This window comes from Calidris pugnax, unplaced genomic scaffold (genome assembly GCF_001431845.1).
Source record: "Calidris pugnax isolate Ruff unplaced genomic scaffold, ASM143184v1 scaffold102, whole genome shotgun sequence".
In the NCBI taxonomy this organism is placed as follows: Eukaryota; Metazoa; Chordata; class Aves; order Charadriiformes; family Scolopacidae; genus Calidris; species Calidris pugnax.
Window position 1 is genome coordinate 5454987 of NW_015090846.1, and position 17609 is coordinate 5472595.

The 17609-nt window shown below is 39.6% G+C and overlaps 1 protein-coding gene across 4 annotated transcripts in view; it reads right to left on the minus strand.

The window, feature by feature from the left end:
• Window positions 1-17609, minus strand: part of DENND1A (DENN/MADD domain containing 1A) — a 186494-nt gene that overhangs the window by 87716 nt on the left and 81169 nt on the right. For all 4 annotated transcript variants that reach the window (XM_014943041.1, XM_014943040.1, XM_014943038.1 and 1 more), the window contains exons 6-10: window positions 16895-16964; window positions 14062-14142; window positions 11834-11887; window positions 7287-7397; window positions 1073-1173 (exon numbers count right to left, since the gene is read on the minus strand). In XM_014943041.1, the coding sequence (XP_014798527.1) occupies window positions 1073-1173; window positions 7287-7397; window positions 11834-11887; window positions 14062-14142; window positions 16895-16964 (417 nt within the window). The remainder of the gene's footprint in view (window positions 1-1072; window positions 1174-7286; window positions 7398-11833; window positions 11888-14061; window positions 14143-16894; window positions 16965-17609) is intronic.

The window sequence follows — 17609 nt, forward strand, 5'->3', positions numbered from 1 at the left end:
ACTCCATTAATTCTCTAAGAGGCCTCCAAAGTTTAACTTCTCGAGGAAGCCTAAGGTAAGGCCACTTTTTCCAGGCAAACCCACCTCCTGCTATGCAGAAGGAAGAAAAAACCAAGGGCAAGTCACAAACCGTGTGTGGGACACAGGAACTGGGAGCTGAGCAAGTGAAAGCAGCAGCAGCAGCATCTTAAACTTCCTCCTTGTGAATTACCCAGAGTGCTCTATTGCCCACTATTGCCCCGCACAGCAAACGGGGGATCAGGCCCAACTGCTGGGATCAGGCCCAACTGCTGGGATCAGGCCCAACTGTTTGACTTTGCACTAGAAAAGAAAGCAGAACCTGGGAAACTCTTTGAGGGGCTCTGTAGATGAGCTTCTGAACCACTAAAACACGGCCCAACAGCAGGGGAGGCTGGAGCCCACAGGGAAGGGGAGCTCCAGGGGCAGCTGGACAGTGCGGAGTCACACAACGGGTTGGGATGAACCTCCAGAGGGAACTGGTCCAAGCCCCCAGTCAAAACAGGGCCAGCTTCCACATTATAGGATGTTGCCAAAGTTTGGCACGTGGTGATAATGAGTAAGTTTCTGAAAGGTTTATATTCATTCCCCTTAGTAAGGTAAATATCATGTTCTAAACACACGCTGATAATAAAAGATCACTGCAGGAAAACTGATAGCTTCCCTTCCACCCCCAGCAGAAGTTCAGGAAAGCAGAAAAATGAGAGTATCTTCTCCACTGTATCCTCTACTGTTGGAGTCTTAATTCAAATTTTAACATTTGACACAGATACACCGAATACAGACTTTAATTACACAACATCTAAGTTTCAGCATTCCATAGTAACCACTCACATCAGAGTATTTCAACAGCCTGATAGACAATTATATCTCGCCACGAAAATAATTTTTTTTACTTACTAGATTGGTTGCTTCCTTAATATGCCTATGTATTTTTAGAGTAACAGTTGCATTATAAGAGGACTTCAGCCTTTCTATGCAGAAATGTGAAAACTGTTGTGATATCTAAGTATATAGATAATATATACACATACACACATATATATAGCCTTACCAACAGTAGTCCAGTAGATGTGGGGGCAGAACAGGAATGTAAACGTGCTGCCAGAACATCGGGTAGAGCATAGCTGCAGACCCATGAATGCAGGCAGTTAACTGAAAAACATATATTAAAACAGGATCATAAATAAGACAAAATGCAAGCTTAAAAAGGTAAAGCTAGAAGAAAAAAAAGTAAAGAATCGATTCGGCTTTTATATCAACATGTTTTATTACAAAATACACACTGCTCTTATTAAAGAAATGGGTACTGGTGGGTGAAGCATGACTGGTTTATGGTGGTTGTCATTCCACTGATTTTGTAAACAGCTGAGAACATGATTCATCCAACAAATGAGTCCTGAGAAGAACACCCAGTGTTCTGTAAAGCACCAGAAACATGGAAATGAAAACACAAAGGGAACTGAAAAATAGCGAAGGCAAATCCCCCAATCCTGGTAATTACCATCCATTAAATACCCTAAAACTGCATTGAAATTATAACACAAACTGGAAAAATATTTGAGCTCAGGAAGATACAATGCAAGTGGCACACCTTTCTTAAGAATAGATCATACTAAAAACAGCGATTACATTTCTATTATTTAAAAGGGATTTTTATCTACTCTGGCCTTCACCAAATCATTTGATCCGTTGAATTTCTCACTTATATATTTAAAAATTCATTCTGAATAGTTTCGAAGTTGGCAGCTACTGAAAACGATCACAAATAGCAAACACAAGTGCCAGTCAAGCCACGGGGAGAATCCTCACAGAGCTTTGGAGGAAATTACGTCTCTCAACCCTATTTCAAATTATAATTAACAATTTGGAAAAGAAGATAAGCAGGATATTTGTCACATTCACTAAGGATATTAAAATGGAGAAGGTGGTAATCCTCAATAAGGAAATCTCAGCAAAAGCTCTAGTCAAAATACCCCAAAAAGAGGATATGAACACATACACACACTTGGAAAAATAGAAAATAAATAAATAAATGAATCGGAGCGCTCGTACAAATAGACACAGACAAGGAAAATACTAAGAGGTGACAGGCAATCACAGCCACCCTGACAGCGTTTCCCAGTTTAGAGTGTCTTTTAATCTCAAATGACACCCCACACAAGGAGTACAACGTGTTTCACTTGTGAGACACATTTTGGAACCAATACTCCACAAAAGCCTCCCAGTTACTCGAAGGCAGGATGAAATCAAGCATGTAATGCTCATCTGGACGATAGGAAGGAGGGAGAGCACTGCTTACAAGTACCAGAAAGACAAATTCTAAAGGACTGAGGTCCTTGTGGTGGCCTGCAGTTGTGCGAGATGAAACTAAGCAAAGACAAATCATGCCATTAATCCTAATTCAGTTAGATGTGGTGTAACATTAAAAAAAAAAATAATGATGACCCTCATTATTACTCATTTCCATTAAGACAGACTACTGAATCATACACCCCTTCACAGGGAACCCACGACTGGTAAAGAAAGTGGTCTCCAGGAGCTAATGCAGTCTCTTAGGGCTCCGTGTCAGGGAAAATCAACTACAGCTCTGGATGCAGTTTGGTTTATGTTCAACACCAAAGCACTTCTGAAATTCCAGTGCAGTTTCTGGAAGTAACAGAACCTGGTTTTCTGATTAAAAAGCAGGTCATTAGGCAAGAAGATGGAAGACGGGCACATATTGTATGTGTTATTTTCAAGCCTTTAAACAATACAGATCTGGATAAGCAATAAGAATGCACCAAGGAAGGTGGATTTTGGGGGAAAATACTCTGAAAAGTGCTGTCCCATCTCCTCATTTTGAGCCCATTTCCTCTCAGCTTTAACGTGTGTTGAGGTTTGAGGATTTTGAGACAATAAGTACAAAAATCATCTCCTACTTATCTTCAAAGGGCCACACGTGATTTTCTGTCTCTCTATCAAGTTCCCTACCCCCTTACTATCTTTCCCAGGCTGAGCAAAGAGCTCTAATCTGCTCTGCTCTCCCTAATTGAGAGATTATTTTGTATATTTGCTTGTTCTTTTTACCTTTCTCTGCATTTTTCACTGTTTCACATTGTTTATTTGGAGTAGGTAAGAACTCATGCAATATTCACAACGTGAGCAAGCCATGAACATAGCGAGTGGCATTATGCCCTCCTTTTTGTTCTCTATTCTCTTCATAATAATTTCTTGGCTTCTAAGCCTTCAACTGAGTAATAAGCTGGCATTTTCATAGACCGCTCTCTCTCTTTTTAAAAAAACCCTCCAGTATCTCTTTCTGAGTGGTAATAATTACTTCAGTTACTCAGACCATGATTGCTTACATGGTTAGAAGTGTTTTCTTCCAGAAGAGTTATTTCATATTTATCCATGCTATGCATCAAAATGACTGCTTTTCCCCCTTTTTTAAAAAACTGGTTTTCATGAGGACATTGAACGTGCTCCAGAGTAGAGGGCTGGTGGACTACAAAGCAACCTCCCGGATTAGGAATACTGATAATTTATCTCACCATTTCCCCCTCAACCTTTTAGCCAGTTGTTCACCCTCAAGGTTCAAACTCTCCCTTAGATTTTTACTTCTGTCTCCCACAGGAGCTCCACAGTCACCCCCCACCTTCCCGGAGCTGGACTTGGCCAGTGTCAGAACAAGAGGGTGATACCGCGTTTCCCGAAGTGAGAATACGGAAGAATTTTAGCCACATTTGAACCACCGTCCTAAGGAAATAGTGTCCTTGGGTGCAGACAGGGTACAGCAAGTGTCTGAACAAGAACCTGCTCAGTCTTTCTCAAGAAGATAGATCCTTATTTGCAGGGGAACAGTATTTTACGGTCCATATGGGATGGAAATACTAGTGTGTTGGGACACTGATTAAACCAAAAGTTAGAAGCTCCAAAATCTTACATTTATTTTATGACCGAGGAAACACTAAAGATTTATCCCCATCCCATTATATTTCAACTTATCTTTATATTATTCCTACTGTAGAAGATGCTCCTCTCACAGATTAGATGAAAGACACAGCCAGTTCCAAAACATGCAGCAGAAAGAAAGGGGCATGCTTTCCCACTCTAGTTTTTCCTCTATATTCCTAAATCCTTTACGTTTTCTGTTCTCTAAATCAAAAAGATGTCTGGAAAAAATACTATGCAGAAATGTAATTCTTACTTTAAAAATGCTTCTATGAGGATCAAATGGATTATTTCCTGGCATTATTATATCACATGGCTGCCGCTGCAGAGGAGTGAACTCAGTAATCCAAGGAGGCCCCATCCAAGCCCCCCTCCCATTGGTTTTAAAACTCAGCAAGAAAAGATTAAACAGACATAATGCTCAACACTGCAGACATCTGAGCAGAACCTGTCACTTATTTTTGAGCTGTACTCCCAACCTTGCTATCTGGCACGAATTCAAATACCGTACTACCATGGGTAAGCACTAGCACTGTCCTTCAACTCTGCCAAGAGAGGGGCTCATAAAAAAGAAATAGTGTATTTGCTGGAGACCTCACCTGATTAGTGATTGCCATACAGAAAACAAGCACTTAATAATAAGGCAGCCTGAGAAATGCCCAACTGTCAAAACTATAGGAATCCAGCATTTTGAAATAAGATTAGTTCCACTACCTCAGCTCCCGCAGCTGCTGCTAGAGTAGGTAAGACACAGCCGTGTCAGAAAGACACCGATTCACTAATTCAGTTTTCACAGTTCTGTATTTAATACTCTAACAGCCTTATTTGAGGAAATTAAATCAATGGGATTTTGCCACACGTGTAAAAGTTACAAACTGATGTTGAACTACAATAGGCCATTTTCCAGTGCATTTCACTCTCTCTCCTGACACACACCCAGCAGTGTTACAGGTGCAGCTCGTGCCCACTGACGTGCAATATATACTGAGGAAAATGACCACTTCTGTGTGTTTGTAAGGTCATTTTTCTGCATTACTCCGGGCTAAGAATGAATTAGAGAGCTTAAGGCTGAGGTACAGAAGAGTTAAGCAGCGACAGCAGGGCTGTGGCAGAGCCTGTCTACGAGTCTCCCCCTGCACTGCCGGGTGACGAGGACAAGAGAGCTCTGGGAGAGCTTGGACATTCCAAACAGGAAAACTGCTGGAGAACAAGAACTGCACGAGCTCTGGCTGTGTGGCATCAGGAGCACGTTTGGTGAAAGGTATTAGTCACAGGCTGGCTTTTCACGTCAGGAACCCACCAGCTAATAAACAACTTCATTCAGTTACCTCTAAATCTTGTTCAACTTAACTTATTGAAGGTATTTCCAATCCAAATATCTTTAACTACATTAAAGATATTTCCAATCAAAATTTGAATTTGATACAATATATTGTAGCACAGAATTCATTCCACCATAAAAGACTTTCTATCCAGAACTGTTAACTTTTCCCTCCCTTACCTGATATTAAGTTCCAGCCTTAAGTACGAAATGTGCCACGTCTCCCAAAGTTAAAAGAAATTAACCGCAAGCAGGTCCCTTCCACTTTTTTGTTAAAAAAACTAAAAAATAAAAACAAAGAAACCCATCTCCCTCAGCACCACACCACCCTCACTTTACTCTGAGAATTCGCAGTTTGGTACGTTTCCAGTTACAAGGTCTTGGCTTCCGCTGAGCACAGTTTGAAATAAAATAATGCAGCTTGTTCCTACTGCTGGAACCCGCCGAGCGGAGCGTGCGGGCGAGGAATCGCTGGCGCCGGCCCAACGCTTCAAACCTGTCTTACACTGTCACTCCAGTCTTGGAGCAGTTTATATATAAAGTTGTAAGATAAGAACACACAGTATGAATACCCCTCCCTACCCAAGAACCAGACACGCTTTTATCTTGGACAGAGGCAAAAGCAAGAGAAATAGCAGAAAGAGGGGAAAGAAAACACAACCCTACTTGTGAAATGGCTCATTAAGGAAGGCAAAGTGACAGGTAAGTAATTCTTCTTCCCAGGCTCTGTCACAAAGGGAGAGATTAAACCAACCAACCACACAGATTTTGAAGTGCTTTGGGTAGCCGCTCCCTGCTTCCCTCCTCTCTGATAATTTACTATTCTTTAAATTCTGAAATAAACACATCTCTTCTTCATTTTATTCAATTGCTAGGCCTGGATGCATTTTTCCTTATTTTAATAGGCAGGACACAGAACACTTGGCAGACACAACAGCTAAGATTTTACAAGTTTTCTATGATATTAAACTTTATAATACTTAAATTCTTTTGGTTACATGTGGGATTCATTGTAAACATTTAATAATTATTAATAGGTCCCAGAGATTCTAACTCTCCTAGTTTCACTTACCTTTCAAAACAATACTGTAATAGTTATTATGAGATTAAGTACAAGTCTTACACCTTCCTTTTTCTGCCCTGTATCGACAGACCACTCTTACATGATTTTATGTCCATAATTTCAGCCTCGAATAGTATTTACAATTCCATGAATCTCAAACACAAAGTAGGTCATGGCCATACGGAAGAGACGAGTTCGTAGCACACAGAATGGAAATGGAAGCTTGGGTCTGAGAACGGCTCGCTCCAGTACTTAGTCCATAGCACTGGAAAGCAAAATTAGTTAAACCATCTTATGCTCTTCATTCATAAAGGAAAGCAATCAATACCCATTTACAGAGCAAACAGAACGAAAACTTAACATTTTCTTTTATAAAGAAAATTACAATCATATTGACTGATAAACCTTGAAATGCATAACAAAAAAACTTTGAACTAAATCAAGCTGTCTGCTTGTTTTGATGTCCAGCCATTTTAAGAAGAGAGCACTCCAGAGCATTCAGTAGCTTTCATCTCTGAGGCCCTTGATGGAGCCTAAGTAGCATTAAGACTATACCTTATCAAACACAACTGCAAAAATGTGGATTGTCAATGTATTTTAGCCCACTCCTTCGGTCCAGAAAGGTCACTGGAACATGCATTTGACAGAACCATCTATTTTTTTTTCCTGTTAACTAAATTATGAAAAAGGGACTTCACTACGATATAAATGTTTGTACATTTATGCACCAAACAACGCCAAGAATTCCTGTATCCAGAACACTCTTTTTCGTTTGAGCATTACAGGCCAACATAAGTTCAGTAAAATCATTAACAGAACCACAGAATTGAGCTGAGGTTGCACAGCTGAGGTTGGGAGGGGACGTGGAGACCATCAGGTCATTTCCTATATATGACTGTTATTTTTTAAAAGGTACCATGAACGGAAGAAATTATTCTGCCTTTTACTTACAGTGCTGAGCTTACTACAGCAGATGAGGATGCGGCGTTCGTACAGCATACTGGCATAGAGATGCAGCATGTTGTTGACATCAACTGCTACAAAATACTCCGTCAGATTTCTCTGGGAAGAAAGAAAATAATTTTTGATCCATGATATTACAAAAGCAAGTGTCCTTAACAAAAAACCCCCCAAACATTCAGTTTTACTTGAGTGATCAGTATTTTTATGTAGTACAAAGACAACTAATTGCAGTAGAAGAATATTGTAAGCAAAGCACATTTGGAACCTGCCTTTAAAGTGTAGATAGAAAGACCAAGACACAAGTAACACCTGCTGGAACCTTACACAGACACTTCCTAGGAAACACAGGTTTCTTCCATGCTTTTGCTGCTCAGAATATTAAAAAGTACCTATGTAAAAATTATTGTAAATAACTGAAATTCACCAACACTATCCATTCACCAACGGAATCGCCCCGCGCACACCCTGCAGTGGCAGGAATCATGCAGCATTTATTAAGTAATTAAGACATCTTCTAAGAAACACCAGAATGTGATCCTAGAAAGTCACCATGCAGGTAACTTGATCAAAATGTATTATGACTAGAGGCTTTTACAGCACAAGGCAAACAAAAAAAGTTTTTTGTTAGTAGAAGACATTCTCCCTTCTTAAAACACAGAAATTAAGAAAAGGGGGGTGGGAGGGCTGGGTTTGGAGGAAAAGGTAATACACCAAAAAATGCTGAATTAGGGAATTTGTTTTCAAATAGCTTCTTACAGATATGAAAGGGTTGCTATATGATAAAGACAGTCTTATACAAAAAGCACATGTGAGAGCAAAATTAGATTAGTCATGAATTCAAGTGCAATCTTAATCATCCTTAAATAAAAAAGTGCAGAAAAGCAAAAAGCAAATATGATTTAGAAACTTAAAGAAGCTCAACAAAGCCTATTAGCACTTTTGACAGATCCAAAGATAACTCTAAAACCACCAATACTTGGCCTGAAAAGTCTGCCAAGATGCTTCATACTGTGCAAAAATATGTTCCACAGCTTGCCATCCAAACACAAAGAACTGAAGGAAAATTAAGCATTGTCTTTGGAAGACTTTTACACCAGTATATAGACAGATAAAAACTAAGCTCATTATGGTTAGCTTCAAACATGTTAATATAAAACAATCATTCAGGTCTTTGTTGCAGAAAAGCTGTAGCCACAGACAGGTATATTCAAAGAAGAAAAAAAAAAAAGCCAACACATTTTGCCAAAAACCTATTAAACTATCATGTACTTTTTCTGTATTTCTCATCCCATCTGTGCTGATTAGCATGATATTTTTGTCTAAACATAAGCTGTCTTCTCTACGACTCTTCTTCCCCCTCTCACCCATCTTTCCACGACGCCAAAACACAGTGCATGACGACACAATTACTGCAAATAGTGTGAATTAAAAGAATTTTTAAGTAGTGCTGAACTCCCTTTGATGCCACCCAGACTAGGGGCATGGCAAAAGGTGCTCGTAATCCCCACGTTCTGCCCGAACATGGAGAGGGGCATCTGCGGGGATGTGGTTACAAGGCAACAGGATCCACTGGTGAGAGGAAAATAGACACCGGGACTTGATTTGCAATTATTCTTTCATCGAGTTTATTGTAGAGAAATACTGGCTTTGACACACAAATGTACCTTCAGAGGGAAAGATTTATAAGGTTTTAGTCTTCTCTGCTCTCAGAAAATTGCCAGTGACACCTGGGAAGCATGTGGGCTGTATGGTAATGTATTGATACTGAGGAAATTCACGTGTTAGCTCGAAGTTTTATTTATAAGAAAGCTGTCATCTTTGAAGATGAAATTGGGACTTACACATGTATTTTGAAAGACATGTCTCGTAAGTGACAAAACCATGAATGAGTTAAATAAATACAAATGAAAGCGTTCCAATTTGCAGTATAATTGTTGTGTATTTTGTTTCCTAGGATTTAAACCTTTCTTGGGAGAGTAAAAAGTGGGATTTTTAAAATAAAATAAAGGAACAGGTATCCCCAACTCCACTCAAAACTAAGTAGGAGTCCATACAAAATTCCCTTATGCTCCTTTGAAAGTCCACCCCTAGATCAATTATCCATTTGATTATTTGCTATCTAATATCAGTAAATGCACATGCCCACTGACCTTTGAGATAAATAAAATAAAACTCATGTACTTCAGTGAGAAGGAACAAACAAACAAGCTCTCTCCTCTGCAAAGAGCACAGCCCAAACATAGTAATAGAGCTTATAGTTCACTTATTTTAGTCTGCTCTTGAAGGCTTCATTTACAAGACTTCACTGAATTTCCTACTCGAACATGTCAATGTTCAAAATGAGTCAGGTTTCCTTCTCCACCCTCCCAAGAGGAATGGACAGCCTTGCACTGAATTTCCTGCAATGAACCCAATTCACTTCTGAAGTCACAATGCACTTACAAATCTTTCATATAACTTCAATCTTTTGAAAAAGTGAATGCTTAGCTGTTACGTAAAAGTGTCCACGCTAAATGTTTTCATGACTCATTAAACATATTGATCTGACACAAACTCAGATAGTCCCAAGAAGTTTGTTAACATTCCAAACAGAGCTCTGTGCAGCTCTCCATCCATCATTACATACATCTTCAAAGCTTGGCACTACTAATACTTTTGCTAATATGGGTTTAAAATATAATTACTGATAAGATATGTAGAAATGTGAATAAATCAGGGCAATTGATTAAAAACCATGAAGATTTATGCTCATTTAATGTCCTTGTATTACTCCCTAATATGCCTCAATTCTATATGGAAGTTGTATTGACAGAGAAAATCCTCGTAAGAAAATTACACAACACTCATTAGAAAAACTAAACACGTGAGAAATAGAAGAGTCAACTGCCATAACAATTAGACCAATGGATTTGATTTTTAATATTTTTCTTCCTTACAATGAGCCCTAGCTCTTTTAATTTGGGGGTGTGTGTGTATATATATACGGGCATATATATTTATTAACTGCATGAAGCCTTCATCCACTTTTATTCCCCGAGGTGTGTTACTAAGCTGTCCCCTATCAGTTAAAGCAGGCCCAAGGCAGATGATCTACTTCTAACCCCTGCCACTGCTTTCTTACCATTCCCAGCTCATTTCTCCCTGCCCTCCAATTTGCCAGCCTGCAAAATGGAAATAAACTCCCACCCTTGCTCTCCAGGTGATTTGAGGCCTTGTTGTTTATCAAACAAAAATTGTTAAAGTTTGAGCTGATGAGGGTAAAAGAAATTAACATAAAATATAAACCCTATAAACAAGTAACTTGTCTGGATTAGGATTGAATTGATAGCTGGTTTGGATTCAGGAACTGATTCTTGAATTACTCCCAATGTATCGTATTTCTACAAAAATAAAGCACCTCAGAAGAAAAAGCACAACTATTAAATTTACTGACAGGATACGTGTCAGTATGAAAAGTCTACAACACAGAAAAGCTGGCAACTATGTTTTAGAACAGAAACAAAAAGCCCCAAATGTTATCTGCTATACAAATCATCCACAAATGAAATGAAATGTCTTGATGATTCCCTTTTCTTCCGTTCTTTCATGCCATAAATTGAGGTATATGGTGCTAAGGCAGAGCACGAAACGTTCAAGAAAGAAAAGGGAGACGTCAGACATAGAAATTTGGCTAAGAGACACAGCAGAGCATATTAAAGAGTATTTAAGAGAAGCAAATGCCAGCATTGTCTTCCCACAGACCTCTCATTTGGCTGGAAATCGGAGGCAGGCTGAGGCACACGAGACAACTTGGGGAGGCTTAAAAAGTCTCTGAAAAAGTGGCCCTGAAGAAACCAGGAATGCTCGACATTTTCAGAAACCCATCTAACAAAGGGATCGTTTCTACTGGTCTCTTGTTCTTTCAGAAGGGGCTCACTGTCTGATTAGCAGATCTGCTTGTTTCACAGAAATTAGGCCCATCGTTGTTGCCTGAAACGCCACCACAGCGTTGCATCCAGTTACCAAATCACTGCTCCTTCCCAATTTCCTGTAGGCTAAAACTATAGATATGTATATTGAATTTCCTCACTTATTAGAGCCAAGAAATCATGGAATGTTAACAATAAGTAATTATAATAATAATTGCAATTTAAGAAAATAATAATTATAATAATAACTTACTGTTAACAGTAAGAAATAATAAGCATATTAATAAATTAGTAATAATAGCTTAAAACTTTATATTTTTAAAATATCTTAAGATAATGATGCTGTCAATTTCCTGTTCATTTGACATCTTTTCTTAAGTAAAATGGCAAACATTAAATTCTATGTTATGTTGTACTCCAAAAGGCCTGTTACTCATGTATTTCTGCAGTTGGCGACATATTTTCTGCCCAATACTTCTAAGTGAACCACCTAAAGTTCATGTCAACATCTAGCAATGTTTTAAGAACATAATCTATTACTAGGGCAAACAGAGGTAACAATTGTTGTCTATTTTGCTACAGACATTAAACAGACGCAGTGAAGTGCACGGTCCTCCGAGTACTCACATTTTCGGGTATACTGGGAAGCTCTCTGATGTCAGGCACAGTAAAGTAAGAGTGCTAAAAAAAAGAGAATATATTGATTATTGCAATATTGTCAAAAGCAATCTAAATTTATTGCTTGGTATTAGTAACAGCAATAATAGCAGCCACACAGCTAAGTAAAAATGACAGAACATTTGTTACCAGCTACCAGTGTGACTTCTCTGCCACGGATTTCAAAAGCTGGATCCTCAGATCACACATGCAATACCGAATGCGTTACGAGAGAAAGTATCAAATGCTCCTGAAAATCTCTATTACATTTTTTTGTTCTTCAGAGACGCTGACACAGCCAGACTCACACAAGGTATGGCACATGCCAAGGAACTCCAAGGCAATCTATAATCCAAGCCATCTTTCTGCAGCTGCCGGTTGCACGATGGACGGAGGGAAACGGGAGCCAGCGGGTCCCGTCCTGACCCACAGCAACACTGAGCTTCACCCAGGACAACGGTGGAGTTATGGAAATTTACTGAGAAATGCTTCCTGAAGTTTTATGCCTACTTACCTGGTCACTATTATACACCTTAAAAACCACATTTTGGAAGACTATATTGGTCTCACAACTTCATAATCCATCATATCACTACATTTTTTAATTGTCTGCATTCCAAGAGACCGGGTTCACTCTAGTTCCCGATCTGACCACGCATGATTCGCATGATTCTTGGTTAGGGCTTTGGGAAAGGAAAGGAGAGAATGTGCCTAAACTGCTTTCGTAAATCAAAGCTGTATACAATTTATATTATTTTTTAAGATTTTTTGCAATTTGTCTTGGGGCTACTTATTAATTACTTGCTGAAGTTTTAAAGGCTGTTACATTCTTGGCAGAGTTCCACAACTGGCACAATTTCCTTGTATATATATCTCAGACATCCCAGTGCTTCACGAACAGTCTATAACCCGAAATAGCAAGCGGGTTTAACAGCTACTCTGAATATAGGCACTAAATGTATAGACACTAAACGTATAAACAAGTTTTTGCTTTTTGATATATCGCTGTTTCAGTTCGGTTGAAAAGATGCAGTGCAAAAATACAGGAATAGTATAGACAACTATAGCACGTATAGGGACCTCACCCCAACCCCAGAATAGCCTTGTAAACAGCCAAAATAAAACGGGAACGACACCACAGCTCACAGGCCCTTCCCTGCTATTTTTATGTCCTTTCTTGCTTCATGGCCCATGAAATGTCTGAGACGAGGGGAGACCAGCAGCATTCCTGGAAACCGCTGGTACGAAAAAACCGAAATATCCCAACGGATCACTGCCATTGGAGCCAGCTCGGCCCCTCACACACACACACTGCTCCTCAAGGAGCTGGCCTCAGGAGGATGGGGACGTTGCCACCACCAGCTGGTGACCCCGCCAGGCCAAACAGCCACCTCTCGAGTGACGTTTCGGGGTGAGGTGATGAGAGCAAGCTGCTGGCTGCCAAAAAAAGTACTTCAGAAGGAGTAAAGGAAAGGAGAGGGAGAACGGGGCTCCACACACCACTAGTTTTCATGTGAGCTCTAAATGACTAATTGGCAACTGCAGCAACGTGCATCTTCAGTGTTTCTTCACTACAGCCTGGAACACAAGGTTGTTCTGCAAAAATTTATTTGAAAAGAAAAAAAACCCAAAAGACTAAACTGAAAATACAATCCCATCAGTAAAATCCCACATCTATTCTTTCAGTAGTCTTTAATTTTCTCACAAGATATAAAAATGAAATAAATCCTTCTCTGTGTGAGTTTTTTTCTTGGGCTGGGAGGAAGAGAAGGAACCAGAAAATGTGATAAACAGTGCTCAGAACACTGCTACAACAGGTATGTGACTGTTTGCTCTCCAGTCTTGTCCCCCTACATACTTGTAAGATCCAGGAGCTCTGCAGAAGTGTGGACAATAAATGTCACGTTGCTGCTCTGTGACCTCTCGCAGGTCACAGCCGATACAGGGAGAAATTTCCACAGGGAATATACAGAACCTTCCTCCCATCAAGGAACAGCATTTCAAAGATATTTGAGGTTAAGGAAAGGGAAACAGAGGGCCCCAAATATGAAAGGGGGAATTTCACAGCTCTGCGTCCTCACAGGAAAACACCACCTGTGACCCAAGTTCCAAAAAGGAGAATTGCTTTTGACAGTCCTCTATCCTGATACGTAATGAAAATTAAACACCCTAGTTTACATCTCTGCCCCTTTACTTACCACTCCAAGATGAACAGAGGTTCCTGGCTCAGGGATGGTAAGTTTATGAAGTGTTTCTAGGAGCTCACTCCTTTGACTATCCTGAAATAAGGAGAAAATAAATTTTAAAAAATGCATACTAAGTCAGCATTGCTATAACAATATAAACTCCAAGACAGAGGGGCAATGTTTGTGGAACTGGGGGCTTAGAGAACTTGCAAGTATAAAGAAAAATGTGAAAATAGTTTTATACATTAGACTATGATGAGAAACGAACCTAGTTTCCTCTGACAGCTGGGTTTTATACATAATTTTTTTTAGAATATTTTTTTTTCATACGTATGTCTACGTATTTCTGTAACCTCCTGCATCACCAGCCCCAGCACAACCCAGTGACCCAGCTCAGAGCAAGCCAGTTCCACTGCAAGTTCTTTGTAAGAACTCACTGGCTTAGGGTCAAGCCAAATGTATTTAATCCATCTAGATGAAGATGTGATCCTAAGTGCTTCCACCTCGAGTGTCAATGATTCTGACAAGTGAAAAATACAATTATTACCACCAAGTAATCAGGCAGCTGATGCTACGTGGGTAAGCATTTTGCATGAACAAGCTTAGTTCTACACTTAGTGCACGTGACTGACATCTGTCCGTCAGGACACCCTGCGACAGGGGAATTGTGCGGACGGGCCGAATGCAGTTCAGGTAACAAAAAAGTCTGCACAGTATGGGTGACTGCAGGGAAACCACTAACTTCTGCTGGATCCACAGTCACATTCTTGGACTTTATCTTTTCCCAAAAGTAATTTAAAAGATTTAAAAGCTTTTTTTCTCAAATGCGCTTGCCAAGTTTCCAGCTTGGCTGAATATTATCTTATATATCACTGCATCACACAGATTAATAATTCACATGATTATCTCCAATATAAGCACATCTAACAACAGCTTGTGTTCATCATCTCTCCCCCATCTGATATTTGGGCAGGGAAAAGAAAGGTTAGTACTTTAGAATAATACCTGTCCTTTTGCTGAATAATCTGCCAAGACATTGAGCAGCTTATAAAAGACTTCAAACCATGGGAGGTAACTAAAAAAAAAAAAAGAAAGAAAGAAAGAAAAAGCATACATTTAACTTGCTAAATCTCAGTTAATAAACCCAAGATTGTTGGTCTTTACTATCAACAGCCTCCACTGGACTTGACACTTGGAAAGTGTCTGTAGGAAAGTCACATGGGCCCTTGTGTTTGAAGGAGCAGAGGCTGGAGCATCCCTTTGAGAAGGAAGCTGCAGCACTGACCCTTCCCCAGCGCTCCCAGCCAAACGTGGCACCAGCTGGAACAGAGTGGGGTGTCAGGCAGGGCAGTGCTGGGACATGACCCCCCTTCTCACTCCAGACATAGCAAACACCATCCAATGGAAGCTTTTAACCTGTGAGATAAATATATACTAATGGATCTATGCTAATGTACAGTGGAACATTTTTAATTGCAATTATTTCCCAACGTGTATGTTGAATAACCCGCCTCCCGTACAGCTGGGCTCCTAGTGAAGTGAAGATGGACAGGTTTGGGTTTGAATCCTGATACAACTGGATTTTTAAAATTGCATCACCAATAACAGTTTTTAACTGTTGTCAAATCTTATTCCACGTCCTTTATCACAGTGTTTAGTCCAGCCTTTAGTTAGGTCAAATAGAACTTCACCTTAAGTAAACTTGCACTCAACTTACAAAAGTAATAAAGAAACAAATTTAAAATACAAACATGCAGGAAAAAAAAAAAAAATCACATCTTTTTCTTTTACATTACATTTCCATTCCATAAAATAAGACAGAGAGCTAAAAGGTTACACTTCACTCCAGTATGCTTTGGTATGATTTTGTACCCATTTTCATGACACAGCCCTTTATTTGAATTTCTTTTCAAACACCGCCAAGGAATGTCCCCTCAGCTGCAGCCTATGGGAAAGCAAGTCCCTGTGACGCACAAACGGGCTCTTCTTTTAATCACAGATGCTCTGAAGCAAATGGATTCTATTTTGATATAGTTAGACAGGATTTAAAGTTTTATAAAATATGACTACATCCTGACAACTATAAAGAATTGAGTGCCCCACGGTTCCTAACTGTACAGCTTCAGTAATAAATGAAGTGAGAAGCTATATATGGGACAGATAAAGCGACTGGCACTCCATCATTAACGTTTGTTTGAAGCCTGCAAATGCTACTGTAAAATGTAAGTAGCTTATCAAAATATACTGATAAGCAACTTAACTTTTCATGTTATACGACAGTATTATCATTTAAATTAATATGCTAATCCATCTAGATGAAGATGTGATCCTAAGTGCTTCCACCTCGAGTGTCAATGATTCTGACAAGTGAAAAATACAATTATTACCACCAAGTAATCAGGCAGCTGATGCTACGTGGGTAAGCATTTTGCATGAACAAGCTTAGTTCTACACTTAGTGCACGTGACTGACATCTGTCCGTCAGGACACCCTGCGACAGGGGAATTGTGCGGACGGGCCGAATGCAGTTCAGGTAACAAAAAAGTCTGCACAGTATGGGTGACTGCAGGGAAACCACTAACTTCTGCTGGATCCACAGTCACATTCTTGGACTTTATCTTTTCCCAAAAGTAATTTAAAAGATTTAAAAGCTTTTTTTCTCAAATGCGCTTGCCAAGTTTCCAGCTTGGCTGAATATTATCTTATATATCACTGCATCACACAGATTAATAATTCACATGATTATCTCCAATATAAGCACATCTAACAACAGCTTGTGTTCATCATCTCTCCCCCATCTGATATTTGGGCAGGGAAAAGAAAGGTTAGTACTTTAGAATAATACCTGTCCTTTTGCTGAATAATCTGCCAAGACATTGAGCAGCTTATAAAAGACTTCAAACCATGGGAGGTAACTAAAAAAAAAAAAAGAAAGAAAGAAAGAAAAAGCATACATTTAACTTGCTAAATCTCAGTTAATAAACCCAAGATTGTTGGTCTTTACTATCAACAGCCTCCACTGGACTTGACACTTGGAAAGTGTCTGTAGGAAAGTCACATGGGCCCTTGTGTTTGAAGGAGCAGAGGCTGGAGCATCCCTTTGAGAAGGAAGCTGCAGCACTGACCCTTCCCCAGCGCTCCCAGCCAAACGTGGCACCAGCTGGAACAGAGTGGGGTGTCAGGCAGGGCAGTGCTGGGACATGACCCCCCTTCTCACTCCAGACATAGCAAACACCATCCAATGGAAGCTTTTAACCTGTGAGATAAATATATACTAATGGATCTATGCTAATGTACAGTGGAACATTTTTAATTGCAATTATTTCCCAACGTGTATGTTGAATAACCCGCCTCCCGTACAGCTGGGCTCCTAGTGAAGTGAAGATGGACAGGTTTGGGTTTGAATCCTGATACAACTGGATTTTTAAAATTGCATCACCAATAACAGTTTTTAACTGTTGTCAAATCTTATTCCACGTCCTTTATCACAGTGTTTAGTCCAGCCTTTAGTTAGGTCAAATAGAACTTCACCTTAAGTAAACTTGCACTCAACTTACAAA